A 19,954-nucleotide genomic window follows, 5' to 3' on the forward strand; every position below is an offset into this window, starting at 1 on the left:
CCTATTGACTTACCACAGGTTACCCTCAGAGGAGTCTCTGTAAAAATGGGAAACTCTTAAGACAAAAAAGTTCTTTAGAGATATGCCATAAAAGAACCACTTTTGGTTCCATCAATGACCTTTAAATGGATGATTCTTTGAAGAATCATGTGTGTATGAAATGTGTGAGGGCAAAAAAAAAGCCAAAACTGTTACATAAATATGTGGAGAGACTGTCTCATTTGTTGATAGGCCTGTAATGGTAGTCAGTGCCAGTAACAGTGACTGTAACACTAACTCTAACTAGTCAGTAACAGTGATTGATTTTTATAGACCTATTTCTCATCTGTTGCTCTAATAGGCCTCTAACAGTCATCGGTTATCATATCGGTTATATATATTTCTTGCTATTGTTGACCACAGCGATACTCATTTGGGGCTCAGACCCGAATTTTCTATAACGCTGCCTGTTGTAATAAGAGCTATATTTATAAATCTTGACTTCTTATATGCATATTGTACAGTTTCTGAACATAGACCTTGTTAAGAGACTTTGAAACTTTTACAGTGTTTACATATTACATCAAACTTAATTAAAAAAAGTGAGGAAAATTCAGGTGTCCAAGATATGGTCCCTTTAATGCAGGTTTATCCAAAAGTATCCAGACAGCCCTTTTAATGAATGAATTCAGCTATTTTAAGCATCTATTGCTGACACAGGCATTTAATTGCCACACAGCTTGTATCTCAAGAGAAAAGTGTTGATCAATAGAATGGGATACTCTGGCGCAGCTGCACATGAGTCTATGTTCAGTGCCAAATGTGGGCTAGAGGGGTATAAAGCCCCCCAGCACCGTGCTGTGGAGCAGTGATACTGTGTTCTCTGGAGTGATTGAACTCCACCCAATCACTTTGTGACAAGCTGGAGTGATCCAGAACTGACCATCCAACATCAGTACCTGACCTCACTAACGCCCTTGTGGCTGAATGCAATTTGATTCTCACAGTGATTTTCCAACATCTAGTATAAAGCCTGGATCTGCAGTGTCTACAAACTTTTGGACACAGTGTAAAATGCTCAAATCTGTAGTTAAAAAGCTATGATGTGATCAATAAAATGCTGTGAAAGGGAAAATGTAGATCCTGAGAGAATAACAGGGATAGTGCACTACTAGTTTTCTAGTGTTCTACGTTTTCATTAACACAGATATCAGAAGCTCAAAGTAATTTTTCAAAAATTGAACAATACAAACTGAATTAAACTGAAACACTACAAGTAAATAAATTACATTCTTGTGACAGTCAAGTATAAAAGTATAAATGTGTTATATGCATTATGAGCTGCATTTTGAAGATTGTATATGAGACTAAACTGAAGAAAGAGAATTTAAAATTTGACAAGTTTATTCCCCACATTTAAGTTTTAGACATTGAGTACACTGAAATATTTACAATAGCTGATTTTGACTCACAATCTGGGACACAATTGCAAACTATATGAAATGGGACTATAACTAATACAGAATGCAGAATACAAAATAGCAGGGGAATTTTATGAAGTTTGTTCTGTTTGTATCATAAACATTGTATCTTGTGCAATACATTCCATTTTCATCAATGAATATGAAACCTGACTCTGGTTTTTAAGTAAAATGGGGCAAGTTGTTCAAACATTGAAGCAAAAATAATCCAGATCATTCATCATCGATTGAGGGTGGCAGCGAACATTGTCTCCTGTACAGTCACATACAGAAGCAAGGACAGTGTTGTCCTGGTAGTAGCCCATGTTGTCATAGACCCTCAGAACAATACTGTAGTCTCCCTGTTTCAATGCAGTCTTAGGTGTAAGTATAATTCCAGTTCCTATGCCAAAAACACCAAACCATTGACAGCAGTGAGAAAAGAGAACTAAACACAAAGAGAACTAAAATAAGCGTGAGCAATATTCTTAGCACAGTAAAAAGCTCACTTGTCTCATTCATCGGTGATCCAATTGCTCCTGCGGTCACCTTGGAGTTCTACACGGTATGGAGCAGCAAAACCAGGCCTGTCCACATCCATCACAGACAGCAGCACTGGAGCTGACTGCTTATTGCACACTCTGATCATCTTCTCTTCAATAGTGGGAGCGTTATCATTCACATCCTCCAACTCAATCGCAAGAGTTCCTGTACCGGTAGCTGGAACTTCATCTGCAATCGTTTAAAAGCCTGTTAGGAGAAGCTACACCACAGTTTCCTTCAAACAGAGCACAAGAAGAAGGAGTTACCATCATCCATGGTGAATATCAGAGCTTTGTATGTATCATCTTTCACGAAAGGAGACCCTCTGCCCATGGAACTCCTCACTTTGACCAGTCCGGTCTCTCTGTCAACTCTCAGCCATCCAGCAGGATCAGAACCTACACGATACCTGTAACATGCAGCACATTACCAAATTACTGTCAGTGCCCAAGAGAAAACAAAAGAAAGTAATTTAAAGCTGATCTGTTCAAAGTCAGTCATCAATGTGAGAAACATGTTAAATGATAAAAAGTTAGAGTTATAGTTACACAACTAATCTGAAGAATGTCTGCTGTCACATTTAGTAATAATATGTCCAGTACTGTGAAAAAAGTATTTTTCCCCTTCCCAATTTCTTCTATTTTTGCATATTTGTCACACTTGAATGATTCAGATCATCAGACTACTTTTAATTTTGACAAAGATAACTACAAACACAAGTAAACACAACATCCATCCATCCATCCATCCATCATCTAAACCGCTTATCCTTCTGGGTCACGGTGGGGTGCTGGAGCCTATCCCAGCAGTCATTGGGCGGAAGGTAGGATACACCCTGGACAGGTCACCAGTCCATCGCAGGGCAGACAGACATACACATTCACACACTCACTCACACCTAGGGGCAATTCAGCATGTCCGTCTTTGGACGGAAACCAGAGTACCCAGAGGAAACCCACGCAGACAAGGGGAGAACATGCAAACTCCACACAGAAATGACCCCGGTTGCCCGGCCGGGAATCGAACCCAGGCCATTCTTGCTGTGAGACGACAGCGCTACCCACTGCGCCACCGTGCCGCCCGATGTACACACAAAATGCTGCTTTTAAATGATGGTTTCATCAATTGAAAGAAAAATGCTCTGTGAATCGTATATGAAGAAGTAATTGCCCCCTTAGCTACTAAATCAACCAGTTAACCAAATACAGTTGGCTAATGGGTTCAATTTCACTAGCCACACCCAAGCATGATTCAGCTGAATCTAAACATCATTTAAATAAAACCTGTCCGGCAATGTGAAGCAGGCAAGGAGGTCTCAGAAAGCAGCACAAATCACTGCTGACAAAAAAAGGCTTGTCTTGCATTTAGCAGCAACCACCTAAATGACCCCCAAGACTTTTGGAATAACATTCTGTAGACTGATCAAAGATGGAACTTTTTGGAAGACATAGGTCCCATTACATCTGGCATAATGCTAACACCACATTCCACCATAAGAACATCATAAAAAGCTCATGTCTGCTCAGCGATCTCATTCCTTTGGTCATTACCGAAAGCTCATGATCATAGGTGAGGGTTGGGATGTAGACTGACTGGTAAACAGAGAGCTTTGCTTTATGGCTCAGCTCCCTCATCACAACTACAGTCCGGTATAGCGATTGCAGCCGATCTCACAATCCCTCTTCCCATCATTTGTGAACAAGACCCTGTGATAATTTAACTCCTCATCCTTTCCTCATATGTGGAGTGGGCATGCCATCCTTTTCCACACTAGGACCATGGACTGGAGCCAAAAGGGCAACATCATCTGCACAAATGCCACCCTCCAGCCTCCACACATAATGCCCTCCTGACCTCAGCTATGCCTTGACACCATGTCCATGAATATAACATACAGGAGTAGAGACAAGGCACAACCTTGGCTGAGTCCAGCACTCACACTGAATGAGCTTGACTTAATGCTAAGTATACAGACTTAAATCTCACTCCGGGAGTAAAGAGCTCGAATGGCCCCGAGTTATGGCCACGGCACCCAATACTCCCAGAGGACCTCTAACAGGATATCTCAGGGATCATGATCATAAGCCTTCTCCAAGTTCACAAAATACATGTAGACTGGATTGGCAAACTCCGATGCTCTGAGGTTGCCAAATGGTTGTCTAATGGTTGCCAAATGGTTTACAAATGGTTGTCTAATGGTTGCCAAATGGTTATCTAATGGTTGCCAAATGGTTGTCTAATAGTTTGCAATTGGTTGTCTAATGGTGGCCAAATGGTTGTCTAATGGTTCCCAAATGGTTGCCAAATGGTTGCCGAATGGTTGCCAAATCGTTATGCAATGGTTTCCAAATGATTGTCTAATGGATGTCAAATCATTGTTTAATGGTTGCCAAATGCTTTTCTAATGGTTGCCGAATGGTTGTCTAATGGTTGCCAAATGCTTTTCTAATGGTTGCCAAATGGTTGACAAATGGTTCTCTAACGGTTGCCAAATTGTTGCCAAATATATGTCCAATCGTTGCCAAATGGTTGTCTAATGGTTGCCAAATGGTTATCTAAAGGTTGCCAAATGCTTGTGTAATGGTTCTAAATGGTTGCCAAATGGATGTCTGATGGTTGCGAAATGGTTGCCAAATGGTTGTCTAATGGTTGCCAAATGCTTTTCCAATGGTTGCCAAATGGTTGTTTAATTGTTGCCAAATGGTTGCCAAATGGTTTCCAAATGGTTGCCATATGCTTGTCTACTGGTTGCCAAATGGTTGTCTATTGGATTTCTAATGGTTTCTAATGGTTGCCTAATGGAGTCTAATGGTAAGCTAATGTTTTTAATTGGTATAAAAAAGGTTGTCTAATGGTTGCCAAAGGATTGCCAAATGGTTGTCTAATGGTTGCCAAATGGTTGTCTAATGGTTCCCAAATGGTTGCCGAATGGTTGCCAAATCGTTATGTAATGGTTTCCAAATGATTGTCTAATGGTTGTCAAATCATTGTTTAATGGTTGCCAAATGCTTTTCTAACGGTTGCCGAATGGTTGTCTAATGGTTCTTAAATGTTTGCTCATGGTTGCCGAATGGTTGTCTAATGGTTGCCAAATGCTTTTCTAATGGTTGCCAAATCGTTGACAAATGGTTCTCTAATGGTTGCCAAATTGTTGCCAAATATATGTCCAATCGTTGCCAAATGGTTATCTAATGGTTGCCAAATGCTTGTGTAATGGTTCTAAATGGTTGCCAAATGGATGTCTGATGGTTGCCAAATGGTTGCCAAATGGTTGTCTAATGGTTGCCAAATGCTTTTCCAATGGTTGCCAAATGGTTATCTAATTGTTGCCAAATGGTTTCCAAATGGTTGCCATATGCTTGTCTACTGGTTGCCAAATGGTTGTCTAATGGATTTCTAATGGTTTCTAATGGTTGCCTAATGGAGTCTAATGGTAAGCTAATGTTTTTAATTGGTATAAAAAAGGTTGTCTAATGGTTGCCAAAGGATTGCCAAATGGTTGTCTTATGGTTGCCAAATGGTTGTCAAATGGATGCCTAATGGATGCCAAATTATTACCTAATGGTTTCCAAATGGTTTTCTAACAGTTTTCATATAGGTGTCTAATGGTTGACAAATCATTGTCTAATGGTTGCCAAATGCTTTTCTAATTGTTGCCAAATGGTTCCCTAATGGTTCCCAAATGGTTGTCTAATGGTTGCCAAATGTATGTCTAAAGTTTGCCAAATGGTTGTCTTATGGTTGCCCAATGCTTTTCTAATGGTTGCCAAATTGGTGCCAAATACATGTCCAATCATTGTCTAATTGTTATCTAATGGTTGCCAAATGCTTTTCTAATGGTTGCCAAATGGTTGACACATGGTTGTCTAATGGTTGCCAAATTGTTGCCAAATATATGTCCAATCGTTGCCAAATGGTTGTCTAATGGTTACCAAACGGTTATCTAAAGGTTGCCAAATGCTTGTGTAATGGTTCTGAATGGTTGCCAAATGGATGTCTGATGGTTGCCAAATGGTTGTCTAATGGTTGCCAAATGCTTTTCTAATAGTTGCCAAATGGTTGCCAAAGGGTTTGTCAAATTGTTGCCATATGGTTGCCAAATGGTTGTCATATGCTTGTCTACTGGTTGCCAAATGGTTGTCTATTGGATTTCTAATGGTTTCTAATGGTTGCCTAATGGAGTCTAATGGTTATCTAATGTTTTTAATTGGTATAAAAAAGGTTGTCAAATGGTTGCCAGATGGTTTCCAAGTGGTTGCCAAATGGTTGCCAAATGGTTTTCCAATGGTTGCCAATCGGTTGTCTAATAGTGTCCTATTGGTTCCCAAATGGTTCTCTAATGGTTGCCAAAAGGTTGTCTAATTCTAATGGTTGCGAAATGGTTGCCAAATGGTTGTCTTATGGTTGCCAAACAGTTGCCAAATGGATGTCTAATGGATGCCAAATTATTATCTAATGGTTTCCAAATGGTTTTCTAACGGTTTTCATATAGGTGTCTAATGGTTGACAAATCGTTGTCAAATGGTTGCCAAATGCTTTTCTAATGGTTGCCAAATGGTTCCCAAATGGTTGGCTAATGGTTCCCAAATGGTTGTCTAATGGTTGCCAAATGGTGGCCATATGTATGTCTAATGTTTGCCAAAAGGTTGTCTTATGGTTGCCAAATCGTTGCCAAATGGATGTCTAATGGTTGCCAAATGGTTATCTAATGGTTTCCAAATGGTTTTCTAATGGTTTTTAAATAGTTGTCTAATGGTTGCCAAATACTTTTCTAATGGTTGCCAAATGGTTCCCAAATGAGTGTCTAATGGTTGGCAATTTGTTATCTAATGGCTGCCAAATGGTTGTCTAATGGTTGGCAAGTAGTTGCAGAATAGATGTCTGATAGTTGCCAAATGGTTGTCTAAAGGTTGCCAAATTGTTATCTAATGGTTGCCAAATGGTTGTCTAATGGTTGCCAAGTGGTTGCCAAATGGTTGTCTAATGGTTGCCAATTTGTTATCTAATGGCTGCCAAATGGTTGTCTAATGGTTGGCAAGTAGTTGCCAAAGGGTTGTCTAATTGTTTTCAAATAGTCGCCAAATCATTGTCTAATCGTTGCCAAATGGTGGCCAAATGGTTGCCAATTGGTTGCCAATGGTTGCAAAATTGCCATCTATTGGTTGCCAAATGGTTGCCAAATTTATGTCTAAAGGTTGCCAAATTGTTATCTAATGGTTGCCAAATGGTTGTCTAATGGATGCCAAACTGTTGTCTAATGCTTCACAAATGGTTGTCTAATGGTTGCCAAATTTTTTCTCTAATGGTTGCCAAATGGTTGTCTTATGGTTGCCAAATGGTTGTCTAATGTTTTTCTAATGGATTTCAATGGTTTCTAAAGGAGTCTAATGGTTATCAAATGGTTTCTACATGGTTTTTAAATGTTATAAAGAAGTTTGTCTAATGGTGACAAATGGTTGCCAAATCATTGCCAAATGGTTGTCTAATGGTAGCTAAAGGCTTTCTAATGGTTGCCAATTGGTTGCCAAATGGTTGTCTGATGGTTGCCAAATGCTTTTCTAATGGTTGCCAAAATGGGTGCCAAATGGTTGCCTAATGGTGGCCATTTGGTTGCCAAATGGTTGTCTAATGGTTGCCAAATGGTTGTCTAATGGTTGCCAAATAGTTGTCTAATAGTTTTCAATTGGTTGTCTAATGGTTAACAAATGGTTGCCTAATGTTTGCAAAATGGATGTCTAATGGGTGCCAAATGGTTGCCTAATGTTTGCAAAATGGATGTCTAATGGGTGCCAAATGGTTTCCAAGTGGTTGTCCAATGGTTGCCAAATGGTTGCCAAATGTATATCTAATGGTTGCCAAATGGTTGTCTTATGGTTGCCAAATGGTTGCCAAATGTATGTTTAATGGTTGCCAAATGGTTGTCTAATAGTTGCCAAATTGTGGCCAAATTGTTGTCTAATAGTTGCCAAATTGTTATCTAATGGTTTCTAAATGGTTTTCTAACGGTTTTTAAATGGTTGTCTAATATTTGTCAAATCGTTGTCTAATGGTTGCCAAATGCTTTTCTAATGGTTGCCAAGTGGTTGTCTAATGGTTGCGAAATGGATGCCAAATGTATGTCTAATTATTGCCACGCTTGTCTAATGGGTGCCAAATGGTTGTCTAATGATTGCCAAGTGGTTGCCAAATGGTTGTCTAATGGTTCCCAAATGGTTGTCTAATCGTTGCCAGATGGTTATCTAGTGTTTACCAAATGGTTGTCTAATGGTTCCCAAATGGTTGACTAATTGTTGCCAAATGGTTGTCTAATGGTTGCCAAATTGTGATTTATTGGTTGCCAAATGGTTGTCTAATGGTTGCGAAATATTTGCCAAATGGTTGTCTAATGGTTGCGAAATTGTTATCTAATGGTTGCCAAATGTTTGTCTAATTCTTTTGTAATGGTTTCTAATGCAGTATAATGGTTGTCTAATGGTTTCTAAAGGTTTTTAATTGGTATGAAAAGGTATTCTAATGGTTGCTATATGGTTGTCTAATTGTTTTCGAATGTTGCCAAATAGTTGCCAAATGGTTGCCTAATGCTTGCCAAATGGTTTTCTAATGGTTGCCAAATGGTTGTGTAATAGTGTCCAATGGGTTGTCTAATGGTTGCCAAATGGTTGTCTAATGGTTGCCAAATTCTTTTCTAATCGTTGTCTAATGGTTTCTAATCGTTTTATTGGTGTAAATAACGTTGTCTAATGGTTGCCAAATGGTTGACAAATGGGTGTCTAGTGGTTGCCAAATTGTTATCTGTTGGTAGCCAAATGGTCTTCTAATGGTCGCTACATGGTTGCCAAATGGTTGTCTAATTGTTGCCAAATGCTTGTCTAATGGTTCCCAAATGCAACGTTTTTTTAATTAGGTTTTATTGCAGGTTGAACTGTGTCCCACCACAATTGATTGCATCCCAATGAAACAGAATGTGCCTCGATTTGATCCGCAGCAACAGGAGCGCTTTTCATGCCTGCCCATTTCTTGGTTCTCGCCACAACGTCTTTAATTTGGCTTTATTTCACATCAAAATGTTTCCCACCAAAACAGAACCTATCACAATGACAAAGAATGACCTTCGATGTGATCCGTAGCAACACGAGCGCTTTTCATGCCTGCCCATTTCTTGGTTCTCGCAGCAACGTCTTTAATTTGGTTTTATTTCAGGTCGAACTGTTTCCCACCACAATTGAATGCATCATGATGACAAAGAATGAGCCTCGAAGTGATCCGCAGCAAAACGAGCGCTTTTTATTCCTGCCCATTACTTGAATGTCGCCGCAACTTCTTTAATTTAGTTTCATTTCAGAGCTTAGTCTTTCCCAGCACAATCGAACGCATCATAATGACAAAGAATGAGCTTCGATGTGATCTGCAGCAACCTGAGGGCTTTATATCTCTGCCCATTTCTTGGATCTCGCCGAAACGTCTTTAATTTGACTTTATTTCAGGTCGAAATGTTTCCCACCACAAGCGATCGTTTCATAATAACAAAGAATGCGCTTCGATGTGATCCTCAGCGACACGAGAGCTTTGTATCTCTGTCCATTTCTTGGTTCACGCCGCAAACTCTTTAATTTGGTTTCATTTCAGGTCGAACTGTTTCGCACCACATTCGAACGCGTCATAATGACAAAGAATGAGTTTTATGTGATCCGCAGCAACCTGAGCGCTTTATATCTCTGCCCATTCCTTGGAACTCACCGCAACGTCTTTACATTGGCTTTATTTCAGATCAAACTGTTTCTCATCGCAATCGAAGGCATCATAATAACAAAGAATGAGCTTCGATTTGATCGGCAGTCAAACGAGCGCTTTATATCTCTGCCCATTTGTTGGTTCTCGCCGCAACGTCTTTTTTTAGGCTTTATTTCAGGTCTAAATGTTTACCACCGCAATCGAACGCTTCATAATGACAAAGCATGAGCTTCTATGTGATCCGCAGCAATATGAGCGCTTTATATCCCTGCCCATTTCTTGGATCTCGCCGCAACCTCTTCAATTTGGCTTTATTTCAGGTCGAACTGTTTCCCCCCACAATCGAACGCTTCATAATGACAAAGAATGAGTTTCGATGTGATCATCAGTACCACATGCGCTTTATATCTCTGCCCATTTCTTGGATCTCGCCGCAATGTCTTTAATTTGGCTTCATTTCAGGTCGAAATGTTTCCCACCACAATTGATCGCTTCAAAATGACAAAGAATGAGCTTCGATGTGATCCTCAGCGACACGATCGCTTTGTATCTTTGCCTATTTCTTGGATCTCCAAGCAACGTCTTTAATTTGGTTTTATTTCAGGTCGAACTGTTTCCCAGTACAAACGATCGCTTCATAATGACAAAGAATGAGCTTCGATGTGATCGGCAGCAACCTTAGCCCTTTATATCTCTGCGCATTTCTTGGTTGTCGCTGCAAAGTCTTTAATTTGGCTTTATTTCAGGTCAAACTGTTTCCCACCACAATGGAACGCTTCATGATGACACAGAATGAGCTTCGATGTGATCAGCAGCAACACAAGCGCTTTATATCTCTGGAACTTTCTTGGATCTCGCCGTAATGTCTTTATTTTGGCTTTATTTCAGGTGGAAATGTTTCCCACCACAATCTATAGCTTCAAAATGACAAAGAATGAGCTTCGATGTGATCCGCAGCAACACGCGCGCTTTAAATCTCTGCCGATTTCTTGAATCTCGCCCCAAAGTCTTTAATTCGGCTTTATTTCAGGTCGAACTGGGTCCCACCACAATCGCTCGCTTCATAATGACAGTCAATGAGCTTCGATGTGATCAGCAGCAACACAAGCGTTTTGTATCTCTGCCCATTTCTTGGATCTCGCCGCAACGTCTTTTCTTTGGCTTTATTTAAGATCTAAGTCTTTCCCACCACTAGCGATCGTTTCATAATGAGAAAGAATCAGCTTCTATGTGATCCGCAGCAAACTGATCACTTCATATTACTGCCCATTTGTTGGTTCTCGCCGCAACCTCTTTAATTTGGCTTTATATCAGATCGAAATGTTTCCCACAACAATCGAACGCTTCATAGTGACAAAGAATAAGCTTCGATGGGATCCACAGCAATATGAGCACTTTATATCTCTACCGATTTCTTGAATCTCGCCCCGAAGTCTTTAATTAGGCTTTATTTCAGGTCGAACTGGGTCCAACCACAATTGCTCGCTTCATAATGACAATGAATGAGCTTCGATGTGATCAGCAGCAACACAAGCGCTTTGTATCTCTGCCCATTTCTTGGATCTCGCCGCAACGTCTTTAATTTGGTTTTATTTCAGATCTAAGTCTTTCCCACCAAAATCGAACGCTTCATGATGTCAAAGAATGAGCTTCGATGTGATCCGCAGCAATAGGAGTCCTTTAAATGTCTTCCCATTTCTTGGATCTCGCAGCAACGTCTTTAATTTGGTTTTATTTCAGGTGCAACTGTTTCCCACAACAATCGATCTCTTCATAATGACAAAGAATGAGCTTCGATGTGATCCGCAGCAATATGAGCACTTTATATCTCTGCCGATTTCTTGAATCCAAAGTCTTTAATTTGAATTTATTTCAGGTCGAACTGCACTGTAAAAATGTCTGTAGATATTACAGTAAAAAACTATGAATTGGCAACAGTAAAAGACCATGAAATGCAAAATAGTATCTCACCGTAGTGGATACAATGGCTTACCCTAAATCAAGAAACACTACATTACTTTATTTTTTCCTGTCATAATATGTAGAACATGCACATTTTTACTGTGAAAATATAACATTTTAGTAAAATTAATGGGAAAATACCATAAAGCCACTAGCAAGTAATTACCCTAAAATTAACAGTATTACTCTGTATAAACTATGGATTTTGCTGATGTGTACATTTAAATTTACAGTCTAAAGCCTTCTACCATTCAGCAAAATTATACCTTAATTTCTATAGAAACAAGATGTTAAAAATATGGTATATGTTTGTTAAATAATGTTTATTTTCATGGTAAAACATCGGTTTAAATATACTGTAATTTACAGTAATTTTAGGTGATATCCTTGTAAATATGGGTTCAATTTGACAGCTAATGTGTTATGTGCAATGAAAAACAAAAACATTACCAGAAAGATGTATTTCTTGAAGAAATTCAACTGATTGCTGTGCAGCAATGCTAGCAATCTTTGGTGGTTGCCAGGGTTTACTAGGTGGTTGTAAGGGTGTTTTTAGATGGTTGCTAGGGTGTTTGTTTGTTTTTTTTTTATTGTTGGTCTAGGTGATTGGTAAGGTATTTTAGTTGGTTATGAACATGCACAAGGTGGCTGCTGGGGTGTTGTGTTTGATAAGGTGAACTAGGTGGTTGCTAGCATGTACCATGTGGTAGCTAAGCTGTAGGTGGTATCTAAAGTGCAGGTGATTGCTAGGGTGTACTACCCTGATAGCAAGAGGATAGAGGACTACTGTTGGCCCGCTGATGGCAAAGCTGGTGGTCCACTGGCATTTTGTTCAGTGTTCTCTGAGTGGCTCACTGGTGTTTAAGCAGAATAATAGAAAAAATTCCACTCATTATTGCTCATTTTCCACTCACAGTCCTTTTTACTTATTTTTTCCTATTTTACTTTGTAAATTAGTTTAGTAAACAATTTTAATTTAGCACAGAGTCAGCAACAACATTTTCTATAAAATAATTTTATATCAGGCCTAGTCATTATTTTTCTCTTAGATGTTTGTAATATTAGTTTATTTTTTCTAAAATAAAAGGCTCTGCGTTTAAAATCTGTCTGGGGAGATTAAAATGTAGGTAGAACTTGTATGCAGGACAAAAATCTGGGTGGTCTGAGGGTGGAACAGCAGTGGCAAACAGTCAGCGGGGTGTCCTATCAAACCAGCAGACCGAGATATGCTTGGTATCTGGCTAGCCAGTTGCTAAGGTCTTTGTAGGTGGCTGCAAGGGTGCACTTGGTGGTTGCAAGGCTGTTCCAGGCTATAAACTAAGATGTAACAACTAAGATGGCATCTGTTGTGTATCTAGGTTGTTGCTGAGGTGAAGTATTTGGTTGCCAAGGAGTAAGTACTAGGTGGTTGTTAGAAAGTGCAAGATGGCTACTAGTGTGGTTAGAGTTGTTGTTAGGGTGTTTCTAGGTGACTGTTGGAATGTTCTACATGGGTGATAGGGTGTTTATGTTTTATGGTGGCTGGTTTTTCTAGGTGATTGTTAGGCTGCTAGAGTGCTTGGTGGCTACTATAGCATACTGGGTGTTGCTACAGTGTACTTAGTGGTTGCTAAGATGTACGTGGTCGTTGTCAGGGTGTTTCTACATAGTAGAATGTACTGAGTGGTTACTGGGGTGTCTGTAGGTGGTTGCTAGGGAGTTGCTGGTTGCTTGGATCTATCAGGTTGTTGTTATAAGAACACATAGGACATTAGATGATTGCAGCATACATACATACATCATCTAAACCGCTTATCCTTCTGGGTCACGGTGGGGTGCTGGAGCCTATCCCAGCTGTCATTGGGCGGAAGGCAGGATACACCCTGGACAGGTCACCAGTCCATCGCAGGGAGACAGACACAGTCACACCTAGGAGCAATTCAGCATGTCCGCATGCTTTTGGACTGTGGGAGGAAACCCACGCAGACATGGGGAGAACAGGTAAATTCCACACAGAAATGACCTTCCCGGTCGCCCGGCCGGGAATCGAACCCAGGCCCTTCTTGCTGTGACCGTGCCGCCCTTATGATTGCAGCAATTACCCTAATTAACATAACTAATAAGGCATAACTTCACTGATGTAATAAGAATATAGATATTGTCTTTTATATTGTCATTTTTTAACAATACAGTGATTTAATTTTCCATACTATATTTCAGTTACGCACAATAAAATGTGACTCCCCAACATAATCAAAATACACACAGTTTAAACGAAAATTATAAAAATGATGTGCATTACAATTAATAACACCATGTTTTTACAGAACAAAAACTCCAAAGCATGGGTTTACATTAGACTCTTCAGCCTATTATACAGCCTGTAAAACACTGCTGTAAGGGGCTTTAAGAAAAATTTGCTCACCAACTGCTCACAAATTATTATGCTTTGTTTTTAAACTGCTTCAGAGTACATGGTAACTTCCTAATTTAAACGGAGAGAGAGACGAGAGAGTCTTGTGCAACGCTAACGGAAAGCGAACTTTTGACCCCATCACCAAGCAATTACCGCCATTTCAGCGCGCCTAGCTGTGCTGGTCCGTGGGGATTACGCTGGCAACATTGATGGCACAACGTCCTGTCTCCTGGGCTTGGAAGAATGTGGTCTTGAGGTAAGCACGTCAACGTAAATTGTTCCAGTCTGAGAGTAAAAGCTTTCTCGAAGGTTCATTTGGGTTTGTAATAACTTTACGTTAATATTACCTTAAGTTTGCTAGCTAGGTCAGGTTAAGTAATTTACCTAACGTTGGCTACGGTTATTTTAGCGGACTAGCCAGCTGGCTAATGTTAACGTTGATTTTAACACGGCCTTTTTTGCAGTTTTTCTTGTCCTTGAAATAACTATCTGGTTATTGAATGCAAAGTTAACTTAACGTTAGCTAGCTAACTATCTTACGAATTGAGAGAGTTGACTTTTGTCTAACATCGTCGGTGTATTGTTAGCTAAGCTAGGTCTTTTGCATTGAACGTTAGCTAGCTAGCTAGCTAACTTTACCCAAGGTTGGCTAAGGAAATGTTTAGTTGTAATTTCTGTGGCAAGTCGGTTAAGACATTGAGGGGTTATGTGCTTCATTGCAAATTTCATCGAAATGAACCACGTTGTTTATGTAAGTGTTTTGGAGCCGGCTGTAAGCAGACATTTTGTAGACATGGAGCGTTTAAGGGTCATTTTTACCGGAGGCATAGTGTATCTGCTTCTGTTAACGTTCCTGTCGGGACGGCTGTTACCGATTTTAAATGCGGATTGGCGCTGTGTGAACGCCAGTGTAGAGATACTAAAGCTCTAATAGCGCACTTGAAGGAGCATATTGTTGAAGGTCGTGCCGTTAGTTGCCCAGTGAGAGGATGCACAAAGGTTTTCAAGGTGAAATCTTCATTTACCGCCCACATGTCACGGAAGCACAGAGATTTTGCAGAGAGCAGCATTAGTGATTTATACAGAGAATCTGCTTCTCAGTCATCATGTGTTCCAATTGAATCAGTAGACTTTGACCCTCAAGTGTATGAGACAGGTACAGATGAGAGTCAAATGGATGTGTCAGAAAATTTCAGCGATCTTTTTCTTAGAAACGTAGGCTTATTCTACTTAAAATTGCAGGGGCAGTTTCTTCTACCTGCTTCGACCATACAGAACATCGTTGAGGAGATGCAAAACATACATGACTTGGGTCAGACATATACTTTGAGTAAACTTACTTCACTGCTAAAAAATGACACATCATTATCAGATAAGGACATCACCAAAGTTTGTGAGTCTGTCCGGGGATTTGATCTGTTCCCTACATGTCACGCAGGGCCAATGAGGACAGCATTCTCAAGAGCTCAGTCTCAGAAAAAAAATGTTCAGCTATGTGGAACCTAAGAAAATATTTTTAGGAAGAGATGAGAACAGCACAGATCGGTCTGCCTATTATGTGCCTGTGAGAGAGACTTTGAAATGCTTGTTAGAATCTGATCTGTGGCGGAGTTGTGTGTCAGGGGAGCACTCAACTGAGTCTCCTTCAGATGTTCTAAGTGACATTAGTGATGGTCAGATATTAAGATCCAGTGATTTTTTTGGTCAACATCCATCATATTTGAAGCTAGTACTATACCAGGATGCCTTTGAAGTCGTTAACCCTTTAGGCTCTGCAAGAACAAGACATAAAATATTAGCTGCTTATGTATCTGTTGCTAATTTGCCACTTCATGTCTGACACAGACCACATGTCACTTGTTTTATTGTGTAGAGAGAAAGATTTCAAAGAATTTGGGCATGCTAAGGTGTTCTCTGAATTAATAGCAGACTTGATGGAATTAGAGGAGAAAGGAATTGTACTAACAGATGAAACAGCAGTCAAAGGAACCATATATTGCATTGCTGGAGATAATTTGGGCTCGCATTGCATTGGTGGCTTCTCTGAAAATTTCAGTTGCTCAAAACATTTCTGTAGGTACTGCCTTATAACACGATCTGAATTTCAGGGTGATGACCCAAATCTGTGCGGACCAGAGCGCACCATTGAAAGCTACAATTCCGCTGTTGATCGCCTCCAGACTGAAGAAACACCTGATGTGGAAGGCATAAAATTCAAGTCAGTATTCAGTTTTTTGAAATACTTTAATGTGTGTCAGCCAGGTTTGCCACCTTGTCTAGGACATGACATCTTTGAGGGTGTTTTGTCTAATGACATTGCGCTGTATCTTAAGTACTTCATTAAACAAAAGGCATGGTTCACTTATTCCACTTTGAATCGGCGCATTAAGCGATTCAAATACTGCGCCTCTGATGCTTCTTCAAAGCCATGTGAGGTCAGCCCTCAAGCAGCTAAACTCTCAGGACAGGCCATACAGAATTGGAATTTTCTAAGGCTGCTGCCTCTCATAATTGGTGACAGAGTGAAAGATGCAGCAGATGATGTGTGGCAGTTGACTCTGCAGCTGAAAGACATTGTGGACATGATATGTGCTCAGAAAATCTCTGTGCCTCAGGTTGCATATCTAGATGTTCTTATTCAAGAATATTTAGAGTCAAGAAAGGCTCTATTCCCAGAGAGTAACCTCAAACCAAAGCATCATTATTTACGTCATTACCCAGCACTGATTCTGAAGTTTGGCCCCTTGATCAGGCTGTGGACAATGCGATTTGAAAGTAAGCACAGTTATTTCAAGAGATGTGCAAGGAATTGAAAGAATTTCAAAAACCTCTGCCATACTCTTTCCGAAAGACATCAGATGTTGCAGGCTTATCTTTCTGCTGGATCAGTGGGTCAGACTGTCTTGCAAGTTAAAGGTGCTTCTCCATTTTACTCAGTACTATACAGTAAATCCATTCAAGATGCAGTCAGACAATTTGGCTTCACTGAGACCAACACAAAGGTCACCGTAGAAATTCTGTATAAGGGAACATCATACAAGAAAGGACACTTCCTTGTCACAGGGAACACTGTGACATTGGTGAACTAGTGCTTATTTTGATAAAAAATGACATTGTCCGTTTTCTGGTGTCTGTGTACATAGCAGGATTCCTTCCTCAGTACCATCTGTACTCAGTTAAGAAAGCCGGTGAAAAGATGCAGTGTCTAAACATCAATGACTTGACTAATTTCTATCCATTGCCATCTTACATGAAGAATGGATACCAAGTGGTTCCTTTGAAACACAGTGTGTTGTCACACTAATGAATGTCTTGGGCTGTTGTTCTGGTGTTAAATGAGATTTATTCACACTTTCATACTCAGAAATGGAGCAAGTGCAGAGCAAATCAACATAAGCAGTGCCATTACTAAGGTGTTACCAGACCTCCCAGCCTCAATTCTAAATATTGTAGAGGAGACACTACAATCGTTGGGGGTGGAGACCACTGAGGATTTTCACTTCATCCAGGAAGGTGATCTGCTTTCAGTACTGAGACCAATTCAGGCGAGAAAATTGGTGGCTGCCTGGAAACAAGCCAGTGAGTACATTTTGACAATTTATTTTTGAGTAATACCAAGGCTAAAACATCATCCAGTATGCTTTATTAATTTCATTATTTTTGTTTTACAGCACAGAACACTGAAATCCAAAGTCAGTTAGCTTTAACTTCTCCAGCTTCCTCATTGCGCTCCTCACTCTCTCCCTCTCCGTCCCCCTCTCCCAGCTTTCCAATTAATGCTGCACACTGGGTTGACAGCTTCCAGATTCCATGGGTGAAGTTGCCTGAAGCCTTGATGCAGTGTTTGGAGAGGGGGAAAAGGCCAAGCCCACGCTTACGGAGGGAAATGATCCGGATTGTTGTTTCTGAGATGATGAATGCTTGTGCTTCTCCCAGTAAGCAAGCCTCCACAGTAGTTGCCAAAGAAATGGTTGCCAAGTATACACAGTCACTGCAAGATGTCATAGAAGGTGAAGTGGTAGGACCAGGATATCACTCACTGGTCAAGCAGTTACAAGCCCGAATTGAAAATGTGAAGCGGTCTTCAGCACCAAGGATGATGAAGCGCAAACAGGGGTCAGATGAATATGACACAGAGGTTATCCCAGCCGAACAAAAGGCAGCTATTCAGGACACTTATGGCTGCATAAGTTGGGACATGAACTTCATGCCAGTGAGTGAGACACCAGAAAGCCAACAGGAGAAAAAAGACAAAATGAAGGTCCTCAGTGAACAAGCTAACTTCAGCTCAGATGAGGTAAAAACCCTTATGAAGTGCACCTACTACTCCCAACGTAAAGAGATAAATAAGGGTACAGATCTGCAGTGCCTCGTGGAGGATTGGCCTTTTTTGTTCCAAGAGATTGGCATGGCGGTTCACTTCCAAGAGCTCACTGGAGTGCCACTAAAAGAGACTTTCCTCACAAGTGTGGGAAAAAAGGGAAAACGGCTTCTGGACTTCATGAGAACCGTTTGTGCGAACAAGAACGAACGAGTTTTGCAGGCTGTCGCAAAGCTGAAAATTCTGAGAGGACAGTTGGAGGGTTGCTTAGAAGATGTCAAGGATATGGTGCTCCTTCTTCTCTCCTATTTTGAGGAAAAAGAGGAGAACCTCTTACACTATGTAGACGAAAAATGTCTGGCAACAGAAGTACAAGTGGAAAGCTTGCCTGTGACTCCATGCATCATTGTATGTGGTAAGTTAATATTCAGTTTTACTGAAGGAGCCTAAGCTAATGTAAGGAAATATTAAGTCAGACGCATCATCATGTTTAAAAATGCTAGTTGTGTTTCTTCCCCATCCTGTGGTATTTTTTTCTCCATACAAATATAATACATCTTCCAAGTTTGACCTGTCAGCTCCTTCCTTGTGAGAACAAATGCTTCATCGGGACTGTTTCATCTCTGAAGTGAATGAAGTGGATCTCGACCTGCAAACACCATTTTAAGCTGCTAAAATTGTTTGAAGGATGCACAACAAGAACAGAATGCACAAAAAATGTGTTATGCTTTCTTCAAAACATTTTTCAGCTCACAGTGGTGTTCGCAGGTCCAGTTCCACTTCATTCATTTTGAAGAGCAGCAGTCCTGGTGAAGCACTTGTGTGTGTGTATATATATATATATATATATATATATATATATATATATATTATATGAATTCTTGTGTTCACAAAGGTGTTTCTTCAACATCAATCCAGAGAGGGGCACAAAAATTGAAACAAGGAAAAACAAGAAACAACTGTCCGTGAACCCAAGTGTCCTCACCCTCATCGCAGATCTCTCTGATCATGAGTGGAGAGGAACATGTTAAGGATGGATTTGTCCAACTGAACTCTTATACAGTACTAGCTGTATGGAACAGTATACACTGTTAATTGTTGACATTCAGAATAGTGTTCTTTGATGTTTTCAGCTAGCTTTAGTGTTTTAATAAGCAGTGTTTGGTTCTGTTAAATTCATGTGAACTGGCTTGTTGTACATTTTGGTGGAATTACTAATGCCTAATGATTACTTGAACAGTAAGTTCAAAGCAACAGCAATTTTGTTTGTCATTTTTGTTGGAGGCTGTTCTTTCAGTTAGCTTAAACATTTTAAAGGGGAAGACTGACTTTCATTATATAATTCTGAAAATGGCAAACAGTAATTTACTTCAAGATTTTACAATACATGCAGGGAGTTTTCCAATTTTGGCTTTTGCCAGAAGCAACTTTTCAGAAGATTTGGTCACTTTTTTTATTGGAAATCGTCTGTGACCCATGCAGGGAGTTTGCAGAGCTTATTGGCTATCAATGCATTGAAGTGAATAAAACGGTCTCTGAAGACCACTTGAGCCTTTGTTTCAG

At 40.1% G+C, this 19,954-nt stretch overlaps 1 protein-coding gene across 1 annotated transcript; it reads left to right on the top strand.

Annotated features, from left to right (window-relative positions):
- Positions 1-13,608: 13,608 nt before the first annotated feature.
- On the top strand, positions 13,609-19,703 carry LOC118817438. Its single transcript, XM_036584139.1, has 6 exons — positions 13,609-13,655; positions 14,124-14,326; positions 16,179-16,288; positions 17,435-17,649; positions 17,742-18,806; positions 19,287-19,703. The coding sequence occupies exons 5-6, from the start codon at positions 17,906-17,908 to the stop codon at positions 19,358-19,360; spliced, it is 975 nt and encodes a 324-aa protein (XP_036440032.1). The 5' UTR covers positions 13,609-13,655; positions 14,124-14,326; positions 16,179-16,288; positions 17,435-17,649; positions 17,742-17,905; the 3' UTR covers positions 19,361-19,703.
- The last annotated feature ends 251 nt before the right edge of the window (positions 19,704-19,954 follow it).

The sequence above is a fragment of the Colossoma macropomum genome, unplaced genomic scaffold (genome assembly GCF_904425465.1).
Source record: "Colossoma macropomum unplaced genomic scaffold, Colossoma_macropomum, whole genome shotgun sequence".
In the NCBI taxonomy this organism is placed as follows: Eukaryota; Metazoa; Chordata; class Actinopteri; order Characiformes; family Serrasalmidae; genus Colossoma; species Colossoma macropomum.

What these genes read in the sequence shown, in the direction of transcription:
- LOC118817438 (XM_036584139.1), top strand. Translation starts at nt 17,906, where the DNA reads ATGCAGTGTTTGGAGAGGGGGAAAAGGCCAAGCCCACGCTTACGGAGG. An exon ending in TCCATGCATCATTGTATGTG is followed by an intron (nt 18,807 to 19,286) that starts GTAAGTTAATAT and finishes GTGTTCACAAAG; the next exon opens with GTGTTTCTTCAACATCAATC.